The sequence below is a fragment of the Rattus norvegicus genome, chromosome 13 (genome assembly GCF_021556685.1).
Source record: "Rattus norvegicus strain SHRSP/BbbUtx chromosome 13, alternate assembly SHRSP_T2T, whole genome shotgun sequence".
NCBI classification, from domain to species: Eukaryota; Metazoa; Chordata; class Mammalia; order Rodentia; family Muridae; genus Rattus; species Rattus norvegicus.
Genome location: NC_141546.1, coordinates 40,264,765 through 40,282,103, shown reverse-complemented (window position 1 = coordinate 40,282,103; position 17,339 = coordinate 40,264,765). Strand labels below are relative to the sequence as shown.

The 17,339-nt window shown below is 41.5% G+C and overlaps 1 protein-coding gene across 6 annotated transcripts in view; it reads left to right on the top strand.

Annotated features, from left to right (window-relative positions):
* Positions 1-17,339, top strand: part of Nckap5 (NCK-associated protein 5) — a 901,285-nt gene that overhangs the window by 548,261 nt on the left and 335,685 nt on the right. For all 6 annotated transcript variants that reach the window (XM_087581938.1, XM_087581942.1, XM_087581939.1 and 3 more), the window contains one exon: positions 2,907-2,994. In XM_087581938.1, coding sequence (XP_087438064.1) covers positions 2,907-2,994 — 88 coding nt within the window. The remainder of the gene's footprint in view (positions 1-2,906; positions 2,995-17,339) is intronic.

Below are 17,339 nucleotides of genomic sequence, written 5' to 3'. Positions count from 1 at the left end.
TCTCTTGTTCTTTCTGTAGGCTTTAAGTCCTTCACTGATAAAATATAGTATAGTTACCCATAGACTCAGCATGGCAAAGTTGTTCTCGAAGAGAAGTCCTTAGTAGAAGGTTGCATTCTTGGAATATTTTCTTTACATGTCAGTGAAGTCAAGAAGAAGGGGCTGCTGTACTCAGATCAGTTAGAAGGGGCTGCTGTGCTCAGGTCAGTGAACCTTGCTCATCTCTGTTCCCCACCTAACCACAGCCCCTTAAGTAAGCCATCTAACCTTTCACTAACTCAGCTTTCTCATCTTCCAAGCAGATGTAATGATATTCCTAAAGTACATTAAAATGATTAATAGATGAGAGAGTTCTTCAATGAGCTCTGCTCAATTTTAAGCTATTAATAATTTAAGACTTGAAAGTATAGGGGTGGAGCAGCCTTCCCTTTCCCCGCTGCCTTTTAATTTTGTTTCCTTTATCATGTCTATTTTTCTGTCATACATGTGTATACACATGTGTGCATTATATGCCAGCTGTTTTATGTATCTGTATTAAGTGTAGGAACTACAAAAGATAGAAAACATAAGATACTTATCTTTCTGAGTCTCCCTCAATTCACTTAATAAGATTATCTCTTGTTTATGTTTCCTTGCAAACTATGTAACTGTTGTTTTGTATTTTTTTTTATTTTTAATGGTTGAAAATTTTCCATCATGTATATAGACCCCATTGTCCTTCCCTCTTCCTTTACTATTGGACACTTAATTGAGTCCCTTAGTTTAGCTGTCATATTTCATCAATAAACATTGATGCTCAGGCATCTTTCTTGGTAGAACTTGGTTGAACACTGAAGGAGGGGCCCAAGGTCAGCGTCATATCTGCAGAGTTGAAATACACATGGACTACTCCTGAACCATTGTTAGTATGCTATTCTTTAGAAAATGAACTGACAGATATGAACTGTCCACTGACTAGCAACTTTATTTATAAACGAATGTGAGCATGAGAAATATGAGGCATAGCCACATAACACAAGTTATGGACTCTAGGAGACAGGACATGCATGTGTGAAATATTTGTGTGTTAAAGGGAGAGGTTTTTAAGGGACAAAGTGAATGATATAGGGTATATGATTTCAGAGAAACTGGTTATGCATGAGGAAACATCTTGAGTGGATCATGATGCAGATCTGGAAAGTAGATGAGGTGTCTGTCCTTCATAAAGGGGACTCACAAAACAGCATTTAGCAACAACGTAAGTTAGTGTCCCATGGGGAAGGAAGTGTCACTTTGGGGATCATGGAGGTTGTATTAGTTACCTGTCTCTGTGCTACACCAAAACACCTGATGAACATAATCTAAGGAAGGCTTTTCTGGGCTCACAGTTTGAAGATACAAACCATCATAGGAGAAAAGGCGGTAGGTATCAATCCAATTCAGAGTGGCTCTCATCTCAGTTTTCCTAGTCTATAAATTCTCTCTCACACATATATAGACATTTCTTTTCCAAGATGGCTCTAGATCCTACCAAGTTACTACTTGAAGTTAACATCACGGAAGTCTTTGGACATAGGTATTTAAAGACAAGAAGTCTCAGGACATAGAACATGTTACAGCATAAGCTGTAGAAATACTTGTGAATCACTCTGAAAGATACAGCTGAAGATCTCCACTGAGTTGGCAAGGTTGTGAAACAATTTAAATTCTGTAACTGAAGGGTTACTCCTTAAGCAGGAAGGTAAAGGACTCAAAAATAGTTTCAGGAAGTTCCTAAAACTGACCAGATTAACCAGTTCCTTCCCTGCCAGCATAAGCAATAAAAGGCTGAGAACCCCCCTCCAGCTAAGTGAAGCCAAGCTGCAAAGACCTCCCAAGCCAAACAAAGCTACAAAGACTCTCAGACTAGATCAGCTGCCTGGAAAATGCAGAAACCAGCCCAATGCTGGGAAGAGGTTTAGAGCAAGCGAGGTACCTGAATAGGACACTCTTTCAACCTGCTGAACTGCCTGTAGGCTGTGAAGTGTGCTCCAGGTTCCCAGTTTTGTGAGCTGTCAACATGCTGGGGTAGGCTTTGGTCATGCAGCTGTCTGTGCATCCTTTCTGATCCTATATGTAACTCCAATAAAATTCATCAGTTCACCAAGTTGGACTTCGGTGGTTTCCATACTTTGGTCTGTTATAGGTTTCCTATCTGGGGTAAGTAGACATGAGTCTTGCATCTCCCCAGGAATAGTTTTGTCATACAAGATCTGTTAACTTGGCAAATTGATCAAATGGAGATTGAGTTTGGGATATTGTAGTGAATTCAGAAGGACAGGTTATAAGGGAAGAGAGAGGCTAAGGAGATGTATACATGTGAGTGCAGATACCCAAGCCAAGAACAGAATGACTGTAATGATGTTCCCACATTTCCCATTGTCCCTTTCTCCTTTGCTTACTCTCTCTCTCCCTTCTTGCCTATGTTCTTTCCTTTCCTCCCCCTTCCTTTCCTCCATATGGCTCCCCTCCCTCTCTACCCCATTTCATCTTCCTTCCTTTCCTTCCCCTCTCTCCATCCATCCATCCCTCTGTGTGCCCACCTCTCTCCTCTCCTCTCTTCTCTTCTCTTCTCTTCTCTTCTCTTCTCTTCTCTTCTCTTCTCTTCTCTTCTCTTCTCTTCTCTTCTCTTCTCTCTCTCTCTCTCTCTCTCTCTCTCTCTCTCTCTCTCTCTCTCTCAATTAAACCCAAAGCTTTGTATATCTTAAGCAGCTATTTTACCTCCAAACTCTATTCCCCATTCCTCAAATCCTTAGCTTAGGGAATAAAGGAGAGAGGAAAGACACTGACTCATCTAAGCTTGGGAAGTATGCCCCAAGAAAATGACTGACAGCCCCATGTTAGTGGGAAACCATCTTGAAGAATGTCTTCATGTTTCTGTTTTTTAGAATGGAAGAAACTGTCCGAAGTCTGTTGCAGAGCCAAGGATCTCCAGAGCAGAAAAAGGAAGAACCTGCTAAGATCACAGCCTACCAGGTACACCATGTTTCTGTGTCTTGGCTGGATACCAATGTGTTTGGTTTGATTTTCTTCCTGGGATTCATGAAGGCACCTTTATTTTGAGGTATCTTAAACATGTTTATTTATCCCAATGTTTCCTAAAATGCCACCTTGTAACAGTAGGTTCTAGATGTGCCTGGAGGGTTGGACAGGCATCATGTTGTCCTGTTTTGTGGAGGTGGAAGCGGTCTGTTGACCTGCTTGAGGTATATGATATAGGCTTACTTGAAGAGCGTTTGTAGGAACTAGAGCTGGAAACCTGAACAGTAGGAAAACCTGAACATTAGAGAATGGAGGATAGGCCATTCCAGGCTGAGGAGCTGCATGTGTGAGGAACAGAGTAGGCCTGTGGAGTCTCGAAGATCATAGTGACTGACAAGAGAATGGCTGGGACTCACTAGATGAACAGCATAGGGTGATCATTGAGTTTTCCAATTAAAACTGAGACTCTGACTCAGAAAGCATGATAGAGAATGATTGAGGTTGACCTATGGCCGTCCCATGCATAGACATGCAAATGCATACACGAACATGTACATATACACCAAAATGAAGAGTTCTATCAACCCAAAATGGTGTCATTTGTTCTCCTTCATAGATCACTAATAAAAGTACATTTTCAGAACTCTTTCCTCTCTATACCTCAGTCTGTTAGTTCCTAGAGAGAAAGGAGTTATTAATTTGAATTCAGGGTACACAGAAGTGGGTATTTTGTTCATTGTGCTTGTGGGCTTTACGATCATATATGGGTTATAAAAAACACAGAGAAACAGAACAACAGTTAGGAGGCAGACACATTGCCTCTCTTTCTACCATGATGCGTACCCACAGGCAGCCTGGATGTACTTGAATACTCATAGCACTTGTGATGAATTGGCTTTTCACGGGCCCCTGTGTCCCCAGCTGCCTGAATGCTTCTCTGTTTTAGCTGCTGTACTCCCTCGTGCTTCAACTTCCTTTAAAAAAAAAAAAGGAATGTGAATTGAATCACATAAGTTAATTCATTAAAAATGTGACAGCCAAATGGGACGAGGAACAAGACTTTGGACCTCACACAGAAAGTCTCTGTGCTCCTCATTTTTCATGCTTTAGAAAGAGTTTGGAACTAAATTGGGGAGTTCCAAATATAAATGTCCTCAGCGGGCTATAATGTTGTTAAAATGACACAAGAATAAAATGTCAAATGCCTTCTTGAGAATTCTATTCTGTTTGCACACTTAGAAGTCAACACAGGGAGAGAGTTCTTGTTTCTGTTTCTTTTGTCTATGCGTGCATGTATATTTATGTGGGGGTATACATGTAGATCTATGTGTAATAAAATGGGGGACAGAGGTCAGTTTTGATGTTGTTCCCCTGGTGCTGATTACCTTTTGGAAACAAGGTCTTCCCGGGCCTGGAACTTGCAAAGTAGGGTAGGGTGGCTGACCTGTAAGTCCCAGGGACCTGCCTGTCTCTTCCTCTGCTATACTGGGATTACAAGCACCTGGCATTTGCTTGACTTTTCATCAAGCTGGGTGCTAAGAATTGAACAGAGGTCCTTTTAGTTGGCATAACAGGTAGCCATAAAAGTAGAGTAGAGATTGAGTTCAACAAATTAAATGGTCGTCGCAGTAGAGAATTTATAGAACTCTGATCATTCACAAGGACTAGAAGAGGGATCACACTGTTGGAGTTTGGCTTACTTGGTTGTTCCATTTTCTCCTCTTGGATAGCCCTATAATCTGAGCCTAGGACCATCGCTTCCAAACATGGGCTTCATGAAGGCACCTCGTCCTCCATCCACGTCTAAATCAGCTTAGAATTCTCATGGATTGCCCTTGGATAACTTTTATTAGTTTACATTAATTGTGCAAACTACTAGGCATCACAGTGACATTTTGGTATACACATATTATGCAGGTGACCATATTTACCCCTTCTGTATTTTATAGAAAAAAATTTCCACTCTATGCCACTTGGTTCAACATTTAAATTACTTTGTTCATCCTTAAGTAATTCTTCAAAATAATTACAAGGTATGATTAATTATGGAGTAATGCCCCGTTCCTGGTTATCCTAAGATGCGTTCATCTCAAAGATAAGTGTTTAATATTAATTAATCTTTCCGTGTGGGAGTATAAGAACAGACATATCATAGCACATGCATGGAGATCAGAGGACAAATTGAGTCAGTTCTCTCCTTTCAATATGCTCTGAGCTACGATGTCTCCCACTCTGTCACTGCCCTCTGTTCCAAGCTAGCTAGCCCGTGAGCTTGCTGATCATTCTCCCATCTCTGCCTTGTCTATTCCCCAAGAGCATGGGGAATATAGATGGGCATGACCACATCCTGCTTTTTACACGGGTTCTAGGGATTGGATCTGATGAAGCATCTCCCAGCCTCAGATATACATGCTAATCTTGTCTGTTTTACACTGAATGTTCACAGCAATGTCTGGGACTGCAACACTGCTGCTTAAGACCAGCCTGGGAAAATTGTTAATTTTTGACACGTTAGTTATAAATGCCTTTCCAATGGACTAAAACTCATTCTGTAGGCCAGGATGGCCTTCTGATCATCCTGCCTCTACTCCTCGGTGCTAAGATTACAAGTATGCACCACTGTCTCCTGTATATGCGTTACTGGGGTGGACCTGAGGGGCTTTGGATGCAGCCTTTGAACAACTGTGCTTAATCCATGTCGCTTATAGTTATAACTCTTACCGAAAACAATGGGAAATTTGTTATCTCAAACTTTGTTTTCCTTTTACCATCATGATTTAAGTTTACTCAGAGATACAAAACCAAAACTGTTAGTACCCCACACAGAAAAGTCAGAATTAAAAAAAATATGTTCCTTAACATTAAAAGAAAGAAGAAACGGCTTTCTTTGAAAGCATCTTTAATAACCATATTCAGGGCATAAAATGTACATTTTTTTACAAACTGTTACCATGATACTCTTTTCTTTTTCACAAACAAGGCAGCACAGCAAAAATTAAAGTGTGTGATTTGTAAGTTAGAAAGGTCTTGCTTTCTGGCTCTTCACAGCCTTGTCTGAATCTTGATATCACTTAAAGAACTAGCCGTGGAGTCAACTCAGTGGCCACAGCCCTGAATCGACTGAATTAAAACCATGATCATGGTTTTAATGCTTGGTTTTGATGTCTTCTGTGACAGAACAATCTAGTACTTTCTATGGTCCACAGTGGTTTGGCTGGGAACCAGGGAGATGCTTGAATACTGCCCCATTACAATCACAAGTTTCCCTTCCTATTGTGGGAGACAATGAAGTTAAAGTTTGGAGCGGAGTTCTCCCCACAATCCCTAGCCTTCTTAAGCACGTAAGCACACACACACACACACACACACACACACACACACACACACACACACACACACACACACAGCATGCATTCTTCAATACTGAGTGGTTCCTACATTTACTTGTTTTGGTATACACCCTGGCAGTCACATAGCCAAGAGAAGAGACGCCACTGTGAATCATATGAGCTATTTACAAAGGGTTTCCTCTTTTTCCGTGCCATTTAAATTGCTATTACATTTATTTACCTATCTCCTTTTTCTGTGCAGTTGGGGGTGGAGAAGGAATCAGGTACTATTGCACACCTATAGAGGCCAGAGGACAGTGTACACGAGCCTGCTGTCTCCTTCCGTGATGTGGGTCCTGGGGATCCAGCGCACACTAGTCATCTGGTATCTTTATCCACTAAGCCATCCTGTTGGCCCACTTTTACCATTTTTATTTTAACCTGAAGAAAAGATATAAAACATTGATGAGCAGTAAATTCATCCAGTACACATGTACAAGCTAAGGGGGAAAAAAATGGGATCTAAAGTTCTGCTGTTTGTAGAGAGAGTAGAGAAGTCTTGGCACAGTTATTTATAAAATGATAAATAATTGGGATATGAAATATTTTTAGTGAGTGCTGTTATTTATGTCTGAGGCCTATAAACTTAGGAAGACTCTTGATTCTGCGCTGAGAGATTTGCCCTTTTCTTAGAATCTCTCTGAACTCCGAATTGCTGCTGGAGTGGAGAAGGTGCTAAATGGAGTGTTTTTATTATGTGTTAAGTTTTAAAGGACTGAAATGATCCCTTGAGGGAGCAATTTTTTTAGTTCCTCTTTTGCTTGGTTCTAAGCAGTGTCCTTTATTCACAGAAGGTCAGATCAAAGTATGTGCTTTGATTCACAATAGAAAAACACACTGCCCTTTGTTGAGGGTGGGCGTTCATTTGCCTTTTGATGACTATACAAGATGAGTTTTATGATTTTGTACCTAAAGTAATTACTTCTCAGAATTCTAGAATTTTCTAAAACAGTCTCATTTTAGGAGTAATTTCTTCTTGCTACAATAACTAGTGATTTTTTTTTTGAACTCATAATCCCAAAGTCATGCTGATGTGTGTGCGTGCACAAATGCTGGTATGTGCATATGTGTTTGTATGTGTGCACAGGTCACCGCAGATATGTGTGCCTGTGCTTGTGGAGGCCAGAGAGTAACATCCAGTGTCATCCCTACCTTTTTATTTGGCAGGGTGAGCATATCTGGTGGTCAGAGGACAACTGGCAGGAGTAGCTGTTTTCCTTTGACTGTGGAGCGAGGGTGTCCCCTAGATCAAACTCAGGTTTTAAGGATCAAGTGTTTGTATCTGCTGAGACTTCTACTGGGTGCCACCAGCTTTTGTGAAACAACATTTCCTCGTGGGCTACAACGTTCTCATTAAACTAGACTGGCTCACCCAGTAAGCCTAAGGGACCAAGCCAACTCTACCTCTGCAGCCTACAAGCACACTACACAATGCTGGCACTAATCTTTGAAACAAACTGAGGAGTTCCCCAAGAGCATTACAACCTACCTCATTCTCAAGAATTTCACTGTTCTTCTGAGTTCTGATTCTATTTCCTCATTCTTAATTTCCTCCTAAACCTGATAGTCTGACCCGGAGACTTTTACTAGTGGGTATTTTAAACCTTGAACTGAATTCTCATTGAGTTAAAGTAGAACAGGGTTTCCCCTCTGAAACAGATATAACCTATAAATGAATGCTGCCCTGGAGAGATGCATTCCCAGCTCACTTTAGCACAAGGCTAGACTTCTACTATACTCAGATATCATATAGGTCAGCAAGGGCCAGGTACAAAAATCTAAAAGATGGTGCTCTCTTTGGTAAGTGTGTAGCTTGGGTAAATTGAGATGCTTGAGATTGTTAAATGGGCTTATCAGTTCTATCTTCCTTTTGGGAGACAAATGAGTTTGAACAGAGCCAAATCGTAGTATCCATGCTTGAACTTTGACCTACCTTCTTAACTCACCCCAGGCTAACACACTGGGCTTAAGTTTTAGGACTTGACTTACTGCTGATTCATGAAGGTAGAAGCAGTCTCGTAGAGGGGTTCACTCTTTTAGAATGAGGAAATCATAAGGGAGTGGAAAAGGCTAAAGTAGCCCTCCTTATTCGTTTTGTTTGCAGAGTGACTATAATCATAAGAGGAGAATGTTCTGGGAGAAAGGCAAGAGGAATGGAACCTTAACAGAGGTTTGTTAACTTACTGAAGCCCTTGCAAGATCAATGTGTTAACTGAATGACAGCCACGTCTTGAGCAGTGTCATGGGCTTCATGAGTTTCACAGCTTGGGCCTAGGTATTGCTCAGCCCGTTGTAACCTTGCATAAGGTGACCATCTATTCAAAAATGCCTTCCTTGGGACTCAATAGCAACCAAAGGCCTTAGGCTGTGATAGGATTCTCATCTAGTCTGGTCTAAACATATAATATGCTCCTGTAATTCCTCAGCAAGTAACCTGGGCTACTCATGTCTTTGATAGTTTTGTTTCCCAATTGATTTAATGTGTGGGAATCATTGAGACTTGTTCAGTTCCTCGGTGACAATCTGGGTGTAGCTAGAGTTCACTAACGGGACAAAACTGATCAGATTGTTGTGTATTAGACGGTTATTTATTTGATTTGGAGAGCCAGACAATGACTGGCTCGTCAGAGAGGCCAAATCTACGGTAGTTGCTGAATCTATGAGGCTGGACAGAGTGAAATGTTGCAAACAAAGGGATATGCTCCAAGAAAGACTGTATAATCTGAACACTTGCTTCCTCGTTAGTGGCACCATTAAAGAACCATTCAGAGGTAAAGCCGTGCGAAAGGAAGTACGTCATTGGGATGGGCTTTGATGTTTTATAGTCTATCCCCACTTCTTGTTCCTTTTGTGTGAAGTTTCCCATGTGAAGAGTAACTGTGATCACTCTGCTTTCTGACTTCAAGGCCAGACTCACGCTCCTGCCACCATGTTTTCCCTGTCACTATGGACAGTATCCCCTCTGAAACAGAGGGTATTGTCATGGTGTTCTAAGCAACTGAAAAGTAGCTGATACACCCCAGGAGATGGTTTGTAACCAGCTGATCCTTATGTTGAGAGCCCAAGGAAAGATCTCAAAGGAAGTCCAAACTAGTCACACACCCAAGATCTTTTCCTTCCTCTGTGGTAGTTAGAGTTAATTGTTTAATCTAACATGGTCTAGACACATTTGATAGGTAGGTCTCTATGCATGCCTATGGGAAAACTCACCTTCATTGTGGGTGGAATCATTCTTGATCTGGGTAAAATGGAAAAGGTGAGATAAACGGCAGCATCCTCTGACCAGATGCAAAGTGACCAGCTTTTTACTGCCTCTAATAGCATTGAGATTGACTGGGGGAGGAGATGATAAATGATTCGCAACCAGCTAAGACTTGCCTTACCTTTGCTGCTTTTGGAGTATGCGGGTTGTGCTAACATGTCCCTGAACGTAGTCAACTCTTAAAAAGTGGAGATACTGAAGAAGTCTGGTAAGCATTGTAGTCTCCCTGTCCTCCATCTCTATCAGCCAGCAGCCTCGCTTAAATGTGAATAACACTGTGTGATTCCTTTTGCACAGAACTCGTGGAAGTTAATATGAGCAGAAAACAATCAGATACCAGAGAACTCAGGGAACATTTAGGATGTTCCATGGATAACCACAGTAGTCCTGTGAAGGGCACCTACTAATAAACCAAGTTCATGGCCCCTTAAACCCACTAAAAATCATGTCTCACCATGGCTTTTGTTGCCGTCCCTGCATAAATGAATGGCCAAGATTCTTTCTGCTTGATTTTGTTGTCGGATGAGATTGCCACCCAAATGTGTCCTCTTTTGGTAGATTTGATAACTCACTTCTAATCCATTTTGTTGTGTACCAAATTAATTGATTAACGAATGAATTAGCACAGCAATCCCTTTGTCTGCCTGCTAAGGCGAAGTTGATGCCTTAGTCTGAATGAGGAAGTTTCTGCTGTAATTACAAGTGATGATCTGAGAACAGCTCCTTTGCAAATACTCTACAATCTATTTTATTGCATTTACAAAATAATTTGTAAACATGCCCTCAAGATATAAATTAGGCTGTATTTCTCTTGGGTCACTGTATTTGATTTTCTTTCCAAGCCTTCTGTTATTGCATTTTTCTTCTTTGTGTATTTTTAGCACTTCTTTCCTTCTGAGCATCTCAACATTACCTCCAGGGAATGATAGTGAGTACAGGCACAGAAATAATTAATATCTCCTTTGCAGTCATTTGATCCACATGTTAGCCTTTTCCAATAGCCAGAGCAGGAAGTTAAGTTTACCTCATCATGGAGGAAGCTTCATTTTGCACAGGCAGTTGGCTTTCCGAGTGTTGTACAGTAAGTCAGGCGGCTGTGGGCTAGATTCCATACTTTGGTGGGGATAGTACTAATTGTATTCTGTACCCATATTACTCAAACTCAGCCATGTCTGGCAGTCACCTGTACAGCTTCCAACATTACCCATCTTGAGGGGGTAGATGGTCTGGTGGGCTAAGTGCCTTACGCGCAAGCGTGAGGACCTACTTGAGTTTGGTTCTCTGAACCTGTGTGGCGCCGCCACATGCTTGTAAACCCAACAGTGTGGGGGCAGATCCATGGCCAGCCATGAAGCCTATTTGACAACAAGTTCCAGGCCACACACTTGCACACATAAATATATCACACACATGCGTGCACGTGCATGCGCAACCCCCACCACACACACACACACACAAATACATATGCACATTCATGCATGCATGGACATGCACACAATCACATTATGCATGCCCTGCTCATACTCCAGGGACTCTGAACTAATTAGCTTGGGTGTGGCCTGAGCATAGGGATTTTCATAATTCCCACAGCTTTAGCAGGGCAGCAGGACAGTTCAACTTTGCATGTTGCTTTCTTGCTAACTGAAGATGGCTACAATCAGGTATTATCTTCATTTCCCTGATAGCAGTATTTCTCTCAGAGTATCCAGTCCAGTCCCTTTTGTATAGGAGACATTGAGCTTCTAGGGAAGGAAGAAGTATAATTGGTTCCTGGAAGACAGTAAACTTTAAATAAAGGAAAGTACCTTTGGTGCTATGGGAACTCAGAGGAAGCAGATAATCATAGGTATTCTGATAAGAGAAAGCCAAGGATCATGGGTACTCTGATGGCAAATGACAGAGGAAAATGGCCATTGTAGGACAAGGAAACAGAGGACTATGGGTACTCTGATGAGAGATAGCAGCCTGATTATGGAGGCAATAAGGATTATGGATTATTCTGGTGAAGGAAGCAGGAAACTGTGAGTTGATTTGATAACTCCAGAGACAACAACCTAATTTCCAATTGACCAACTTATAGGTGTGTAGCATTACCAAAGGTATGAGAGCTATGGAGACATCATCCCAGCCATCCCCAGTACATGCCTTGGTAGTGAGTTTCCTGCTCCAGAGTCAGTGTACAAAGTGTACACATATCATGGCGTCACTCAGGAAAATGATGGTGTATGCCTGGTCCCATACAACCATTCCAGACAGAATGAGCGAGATGTAGTAGAATGATTGATCATGGGAAGCATATCCTTGAGAGAAAACTCAGCTGTGGGAAGGTTCTAATGGACAGTACTGTAAAATGAGTTAGTAAGAGGAAATCATAGATACAAAATAGATACACACAAACAAAACGATAAAATTCTAAATTTGCCTTAATTAGAGTTGCCTCCCAACTTAACTTCAGGCCTGACCTCCTTTTGAGAGACCTAACTGGTAAGCCAACATTAAAGTTAACCAAATGAAGACATTTTTCTTGTTATACCAGAAGGCCCTGGAAAGGCAGAGGTTATAGACAAAGAGATTCCAGGGCTTGGCATCATACTCAAGCCCTCTGTTCAAACAGCTCTGGACTTCTACACAGAGCTGAGTTTCCAGGCTGTCCTAAGAATTCTGATTCTTCCACCAGTATCTGGGAAAGTCTGTGGCTCACAGTGCCTTCTGGGGTTTGGGTTGAGAGAGAGATGGACAACTGAGCGCCATCCGTCCATGTGGGAGTCAGGCAGGAGGCCTGGGCTCATTTCTGCTATGCTCTGTAACATGGTCACACATCTCTCAGGTGACTCAAAGCGGCTAGGATAATCTCTTATTTCCTGTAGTGGCAAAGATATAAACAGGTGATATTTATGAGATTCTTTTGTTTTGTCCTGTTTATGTGGACTATGTTACCAGTTTATTGTAGGGAGGCCAGAGGAGAATCTTGGCTGTCATTCATCACATATCACACATTTGTTTTGGTTTATGGATAGTGCCTCTTACTGACCAGGAGCTTGTCTAGTTTTCAAGATAAAGAGTCCTTGGGCTGCTCATCTCTGCTTCTCCAATACTGGGATTGCAGTCAACCTGTTATGTGTATGCAGGTTCTGGGGATCAAACTCAGATCCTGCTGCTTGCAAGGCAAACACTTTCCTGTCTGAGTTGTCTTCCCAGACCTGTGTTTTTCTAAGGACAAGTTCAGGTGCAGTAGATGAGGGTCAATCACCATGTAGAGAGGAAATGGACTTAGAGGCCTTGTGGAAACATTAGAAAACATAGCAGGGATTTGAGGTCATTGTATCTTAGAGCTGAGAGTCCTCTCTCACCCCCAACTCACACTGATTTTACATGCAAGGAAAAGACACCCATATCTATCTAGATTAACAGCAACCACTCTACCTCTGAGTCCCAGACTTGAATCTCAGACCCAGCTCACATCATCAGCTGAAAGTACCCAAGTTTACTTGACACTAAGATGACCACTGGGTAAATGCAGTTGGCCATTTCTTATGGAGAACGATAGAAGGTCTCTGGGAGAGCCAATTGTCTTGGAACTCCAATTTGCCAGGTTATTTCTCTTTAAATAGCCTGAATTTTTTTTGATATGAAAAAAATTGTTTATTCAGGTTTCAGATGAACTTTTTAAATAACTCTTCCATATTCTGATGTCTCTAATTGGTTTTAGGAGTCTATTAATGTTTTTGATAATTTCTATAAATCTCCTTCCCTCTTACCAAGGATGAGTCACCTGGCCCCTTTGGAGCTGTTTCTGCCTCTTGGCTCCCACTGAGGCTGTGAGTGGCTTGACAGGATCTACTTCCCACTCCATGACAAAGAGACACCTCACCTGAGGACTTCCTGACATTTCCAGGGGCTGGGGGATAAAAATAATAGTTTGAATGTCAAAAAACACACCAGGACAGTATTAGGAGCTGAATTTCTTCTGGAAAACTCCTCAGACTATTGAGTCTCACCATCTTTCTCTAGAATTTTGCCTCATAAGTGGCCAGATGTTATCTGAATTATACTAAATAAAATGCAGTGTTTGCATTTTAAGTTCTATTTAGGTGCAAGTTGGTGATCTCGATCTCTCTCTCTCTCTCTCTCTCTCTCTCTCTCTCTCTCTCTCTCTCTCTCCCACACACTCAAAATTAAACATTAAACTAAATTTTCCATCTGTGACCTTCAAAAGTACATGTGATATCCAAACCCCTGAGAGTTGTTCTTTTCAGTAACTCCAGGAAAATTGGAGGAATTCAGGCTGGGACTCAGTCTATAGACATTTCCAAGACTGTAACTTGGCTTACAAGTTATCTATGGTGCCATGAGGTGAATATGGTGGTATTATCATTAAAATATAAGCACGCAGTCCTGGTCAACTTTACTGTCCACTCAACAGTGGTCACCTGAGCCAGTGGTCACCTGAGAGGAGAACTCTCAATTGAGAAATTATATAGATATGATTGGTCTGTGCACATGCCTATAAAGAGTTGTCTTGATTGTTAATTAATCTAGAAGGGCCCAGCCCACTGTGAGCAGAACCATCCCTAGGCAGGTGATCCTGAAAAGTATAAAAATACTCGTTGAATATAATCCAGCCTGTGAGTTCACTAGCAATTAGCACCCTCCATAGTTCTTGCTGTACATCTTTGGTTGTGGTATGAGTTCTTTGGTCAAGGGTAATTCTATATGGATAGCCATCAGCCCTGCCTTTCAAGTTTCTGCTTTTGAGTTTCTACCTTATCTTTCCTTAATGATGGAGTACAATCTGCAATTGTAAGCTGAAATAAGTCCTTTCCTCCTCTAAATTGCTTGTGGTCAAGGTATTTTATCACAGCAGCAACAACAAAGTGAAAACACGCAAGCCATTCCATCTTCAGGGAGGAAATTGCCTTAATGGTATTTTCATCATACAAGCAAATGTTCTATTGGTGCTTTATGCTAATGATGGAAAAACCTTTTAGAAAATTAGCTGAGCTAGTTTGGCTGGTGAGCATCTGTAATCCTAGCACTTAGAAGTTTAGAGTCAAGGGGATCAGGAGTTTGAGACCAGACTTCGCTATGTAGAGTCAGTCTCATTCTATCCCCTGCATGAATCTCTCCAGCTTCCTGCCCCTAACCCCTCCCCACCCCTGTCTACTTTCTGTTAAAAGCACTTAGGAACACTTAACTAATTGAGCTGTATTCATGTCATCAGCGGTAACAACATAGGTGATGCCATCTGTCAATCAGCATATTAACGAACCAACAGTGACATTTATTGAATGGCTTCTTGTGCTGTACTTGGTGTGGTTTTGGGGATCCACTGTACATCTCAATCCTGGATAGACATACGCAATCATCCTGACCTGACATCCCATAGAAAGCATCTCTTTACTGATGCGGCCTGGCTAACTCTCTTTTCCTTTTGAATTATTATTATTGCAAATTCTCCTTAATTAGCCATGGCTCTATGTTTTTTTAAACCAATCACAAATTCAAAGTGTTGTATGTTTAAATTATTTAATGGTTTGCGCATGTGTGTGCTTGTGTTTGCACAGGTGTGGGTATGGGTGCCTTCATGCCCTCGTGTGCAATGCTCATGGAGGCAGAAGAGGGCTTCCATTAGCCTTGAGCTGGAATTATGGGCGGTTACAAGCTAAGCTGCCTGACATGGGTGCCGAGAACAGAATTTGGGTTCTTGGCCAGAGCTGTAAGTGTTCTTACCTGCTGAGCCTTCTGTTTGGCCTCCGAAGTGTTGAGTTAAAAGATATGATAGCAGTCACAGCCTAGTCCAGGCTACCTTCAGATCTCAGAGCTCTGTATTAGCCCACAGTCAAATAAAAACATTGAGCACAATGCCTATTTTATAATAAAGGCTGACTCTCTTCATGTAACTTAATAAGTAGCTATATTCAAAACACACTGGCAATAGAGTTCACTGTCTATGTCATGATCTAGCCTGTGACTCGGTGCTATCCCTCTCCACTGCTGCACAGCATGGCAAACGAGGGTCAAACCACATGTCACTGACTCAGGAAAAGATCAACATTCAAAGTGTGGCTCCTATTAAACTCGTATTGCTTTTCCTTTCTTGTAAAGTTAAAAAAAAAAAAAGATGGCTCGTTAAGTGTAACCATCATAAGTCAAGGCCTGCCTGCAGAGTTATTATTGCTGCTGCCTCCTATGAATACTTAGAGAGTTCTTTGACAAGAAGCAATTGCCTCCCAGTCAGTTCAGTTTAACAAACTCAGAAGATACATAAATATGTCTCTGCCGTCCATTGATCACATAAAAGGATCCGGTATTGACCATAATTCCTGGAGTAAACTTTGAACATCTGACAATCAGAATTGATGGGGGGGTCATAAGACAGAATCTTACTTAATTAAAAAACTTTAATTGACAAATTGAACTTTTTTACCCTCACGGTATACAGCATGATGCTTTGATAGATGTAAACACTGTGGAATGGCGAATGTAAGTTAATTAGCATATACATTACCTCACATGTTTGTCGTTTGTTTTTCTTGGGATAAGAATGCTGAAAATGTACATCTTAGTAATTTCCACGTAAAGAGTCCATTGTTAGTAGCTGTAATCACTATGTTCCGCGTGGACTATCTACATATTCTTCCTGTATTACTGATAATTTGGGTTATTTGACCAGCATCTTCTAGTAACCACACTTTGCTGTATGATTCTGTAGGTCCATTTTGGGGGAGTTTTAAAAGTCAGTGAGTCATGTTGGAATTTGCCTTTCAGACGGCCGTGTTTCACTTAATGGCATGTCTTTGAGCTTGCTCCTTTGCAGCAAAATAGAAATTTTTATTCTGTTTGCATTTATTTTAAATTAAATTTCTCCAAAGAATTCTCTCTCTCTCTCTCTCTCTCTCTCTCTCTCTCTCTCTCTTTCTCTCTCTCTGTGTGTGTGTGTGTGTGTGTGTGTGTGTGTGTGTGTATGCCAGAAGAGAACCTCAAGTGCCATCCTCCATGTTTTGTTTGTGACAGGGACCTGAACAAGGCTGCTTAGCAAACCCTAGGAATCTGCCAGTCTCTTTCCTTAAAGCTGGGACTACAAGCAAACACTTCTAGGCCTGTCTTTTACATGGGTTCTCAGGATCCCCAACACAGGTCCTCATGCTTGGACAGCAAGCCCTTCACTGACCGAGTTATCTCCCCAGTATGTGCTTCAACTGTCTAGCCACAGGTCACATCAGTGTGTGTAAAGGACACTGTTGGGGTAGCCATAGCACGTACCATGAGAGGTCACTAGGTGAATTTCCAGCTCATTGGGGAACAGCCACTGCTCAGCCCAGGTGCTCAGCTTCCCCTTTGGAAGCTCTTTGGCTCCCCTACCCTGTTAATTCCTTAAAGAAACTGGGTTGGAGAAATTACAGATTTTAACCTCAGGTTATAAATTTGTCTTTTTGTTTGTTTAAGGGCAATCACTCACCAACTGTGTTGTGTTATTTTCTATCTATGTAGCATTCTTTTTTGTTTTAAGTATTTATTTCATTTTTAAGAAGTGTATGTGTGTGTGTGTGTGTGTGTGTGTGTGTGTGTGTGTGTGTGAGCATGACTTTAGGTGCCTGTGGAATCCAGAACAGAGTGTTGACTTCCCTGTAACTGGAATTACAGGCTATTTTGACATGAACAGCCCAGTATGTGCTGGAAGTTGAATC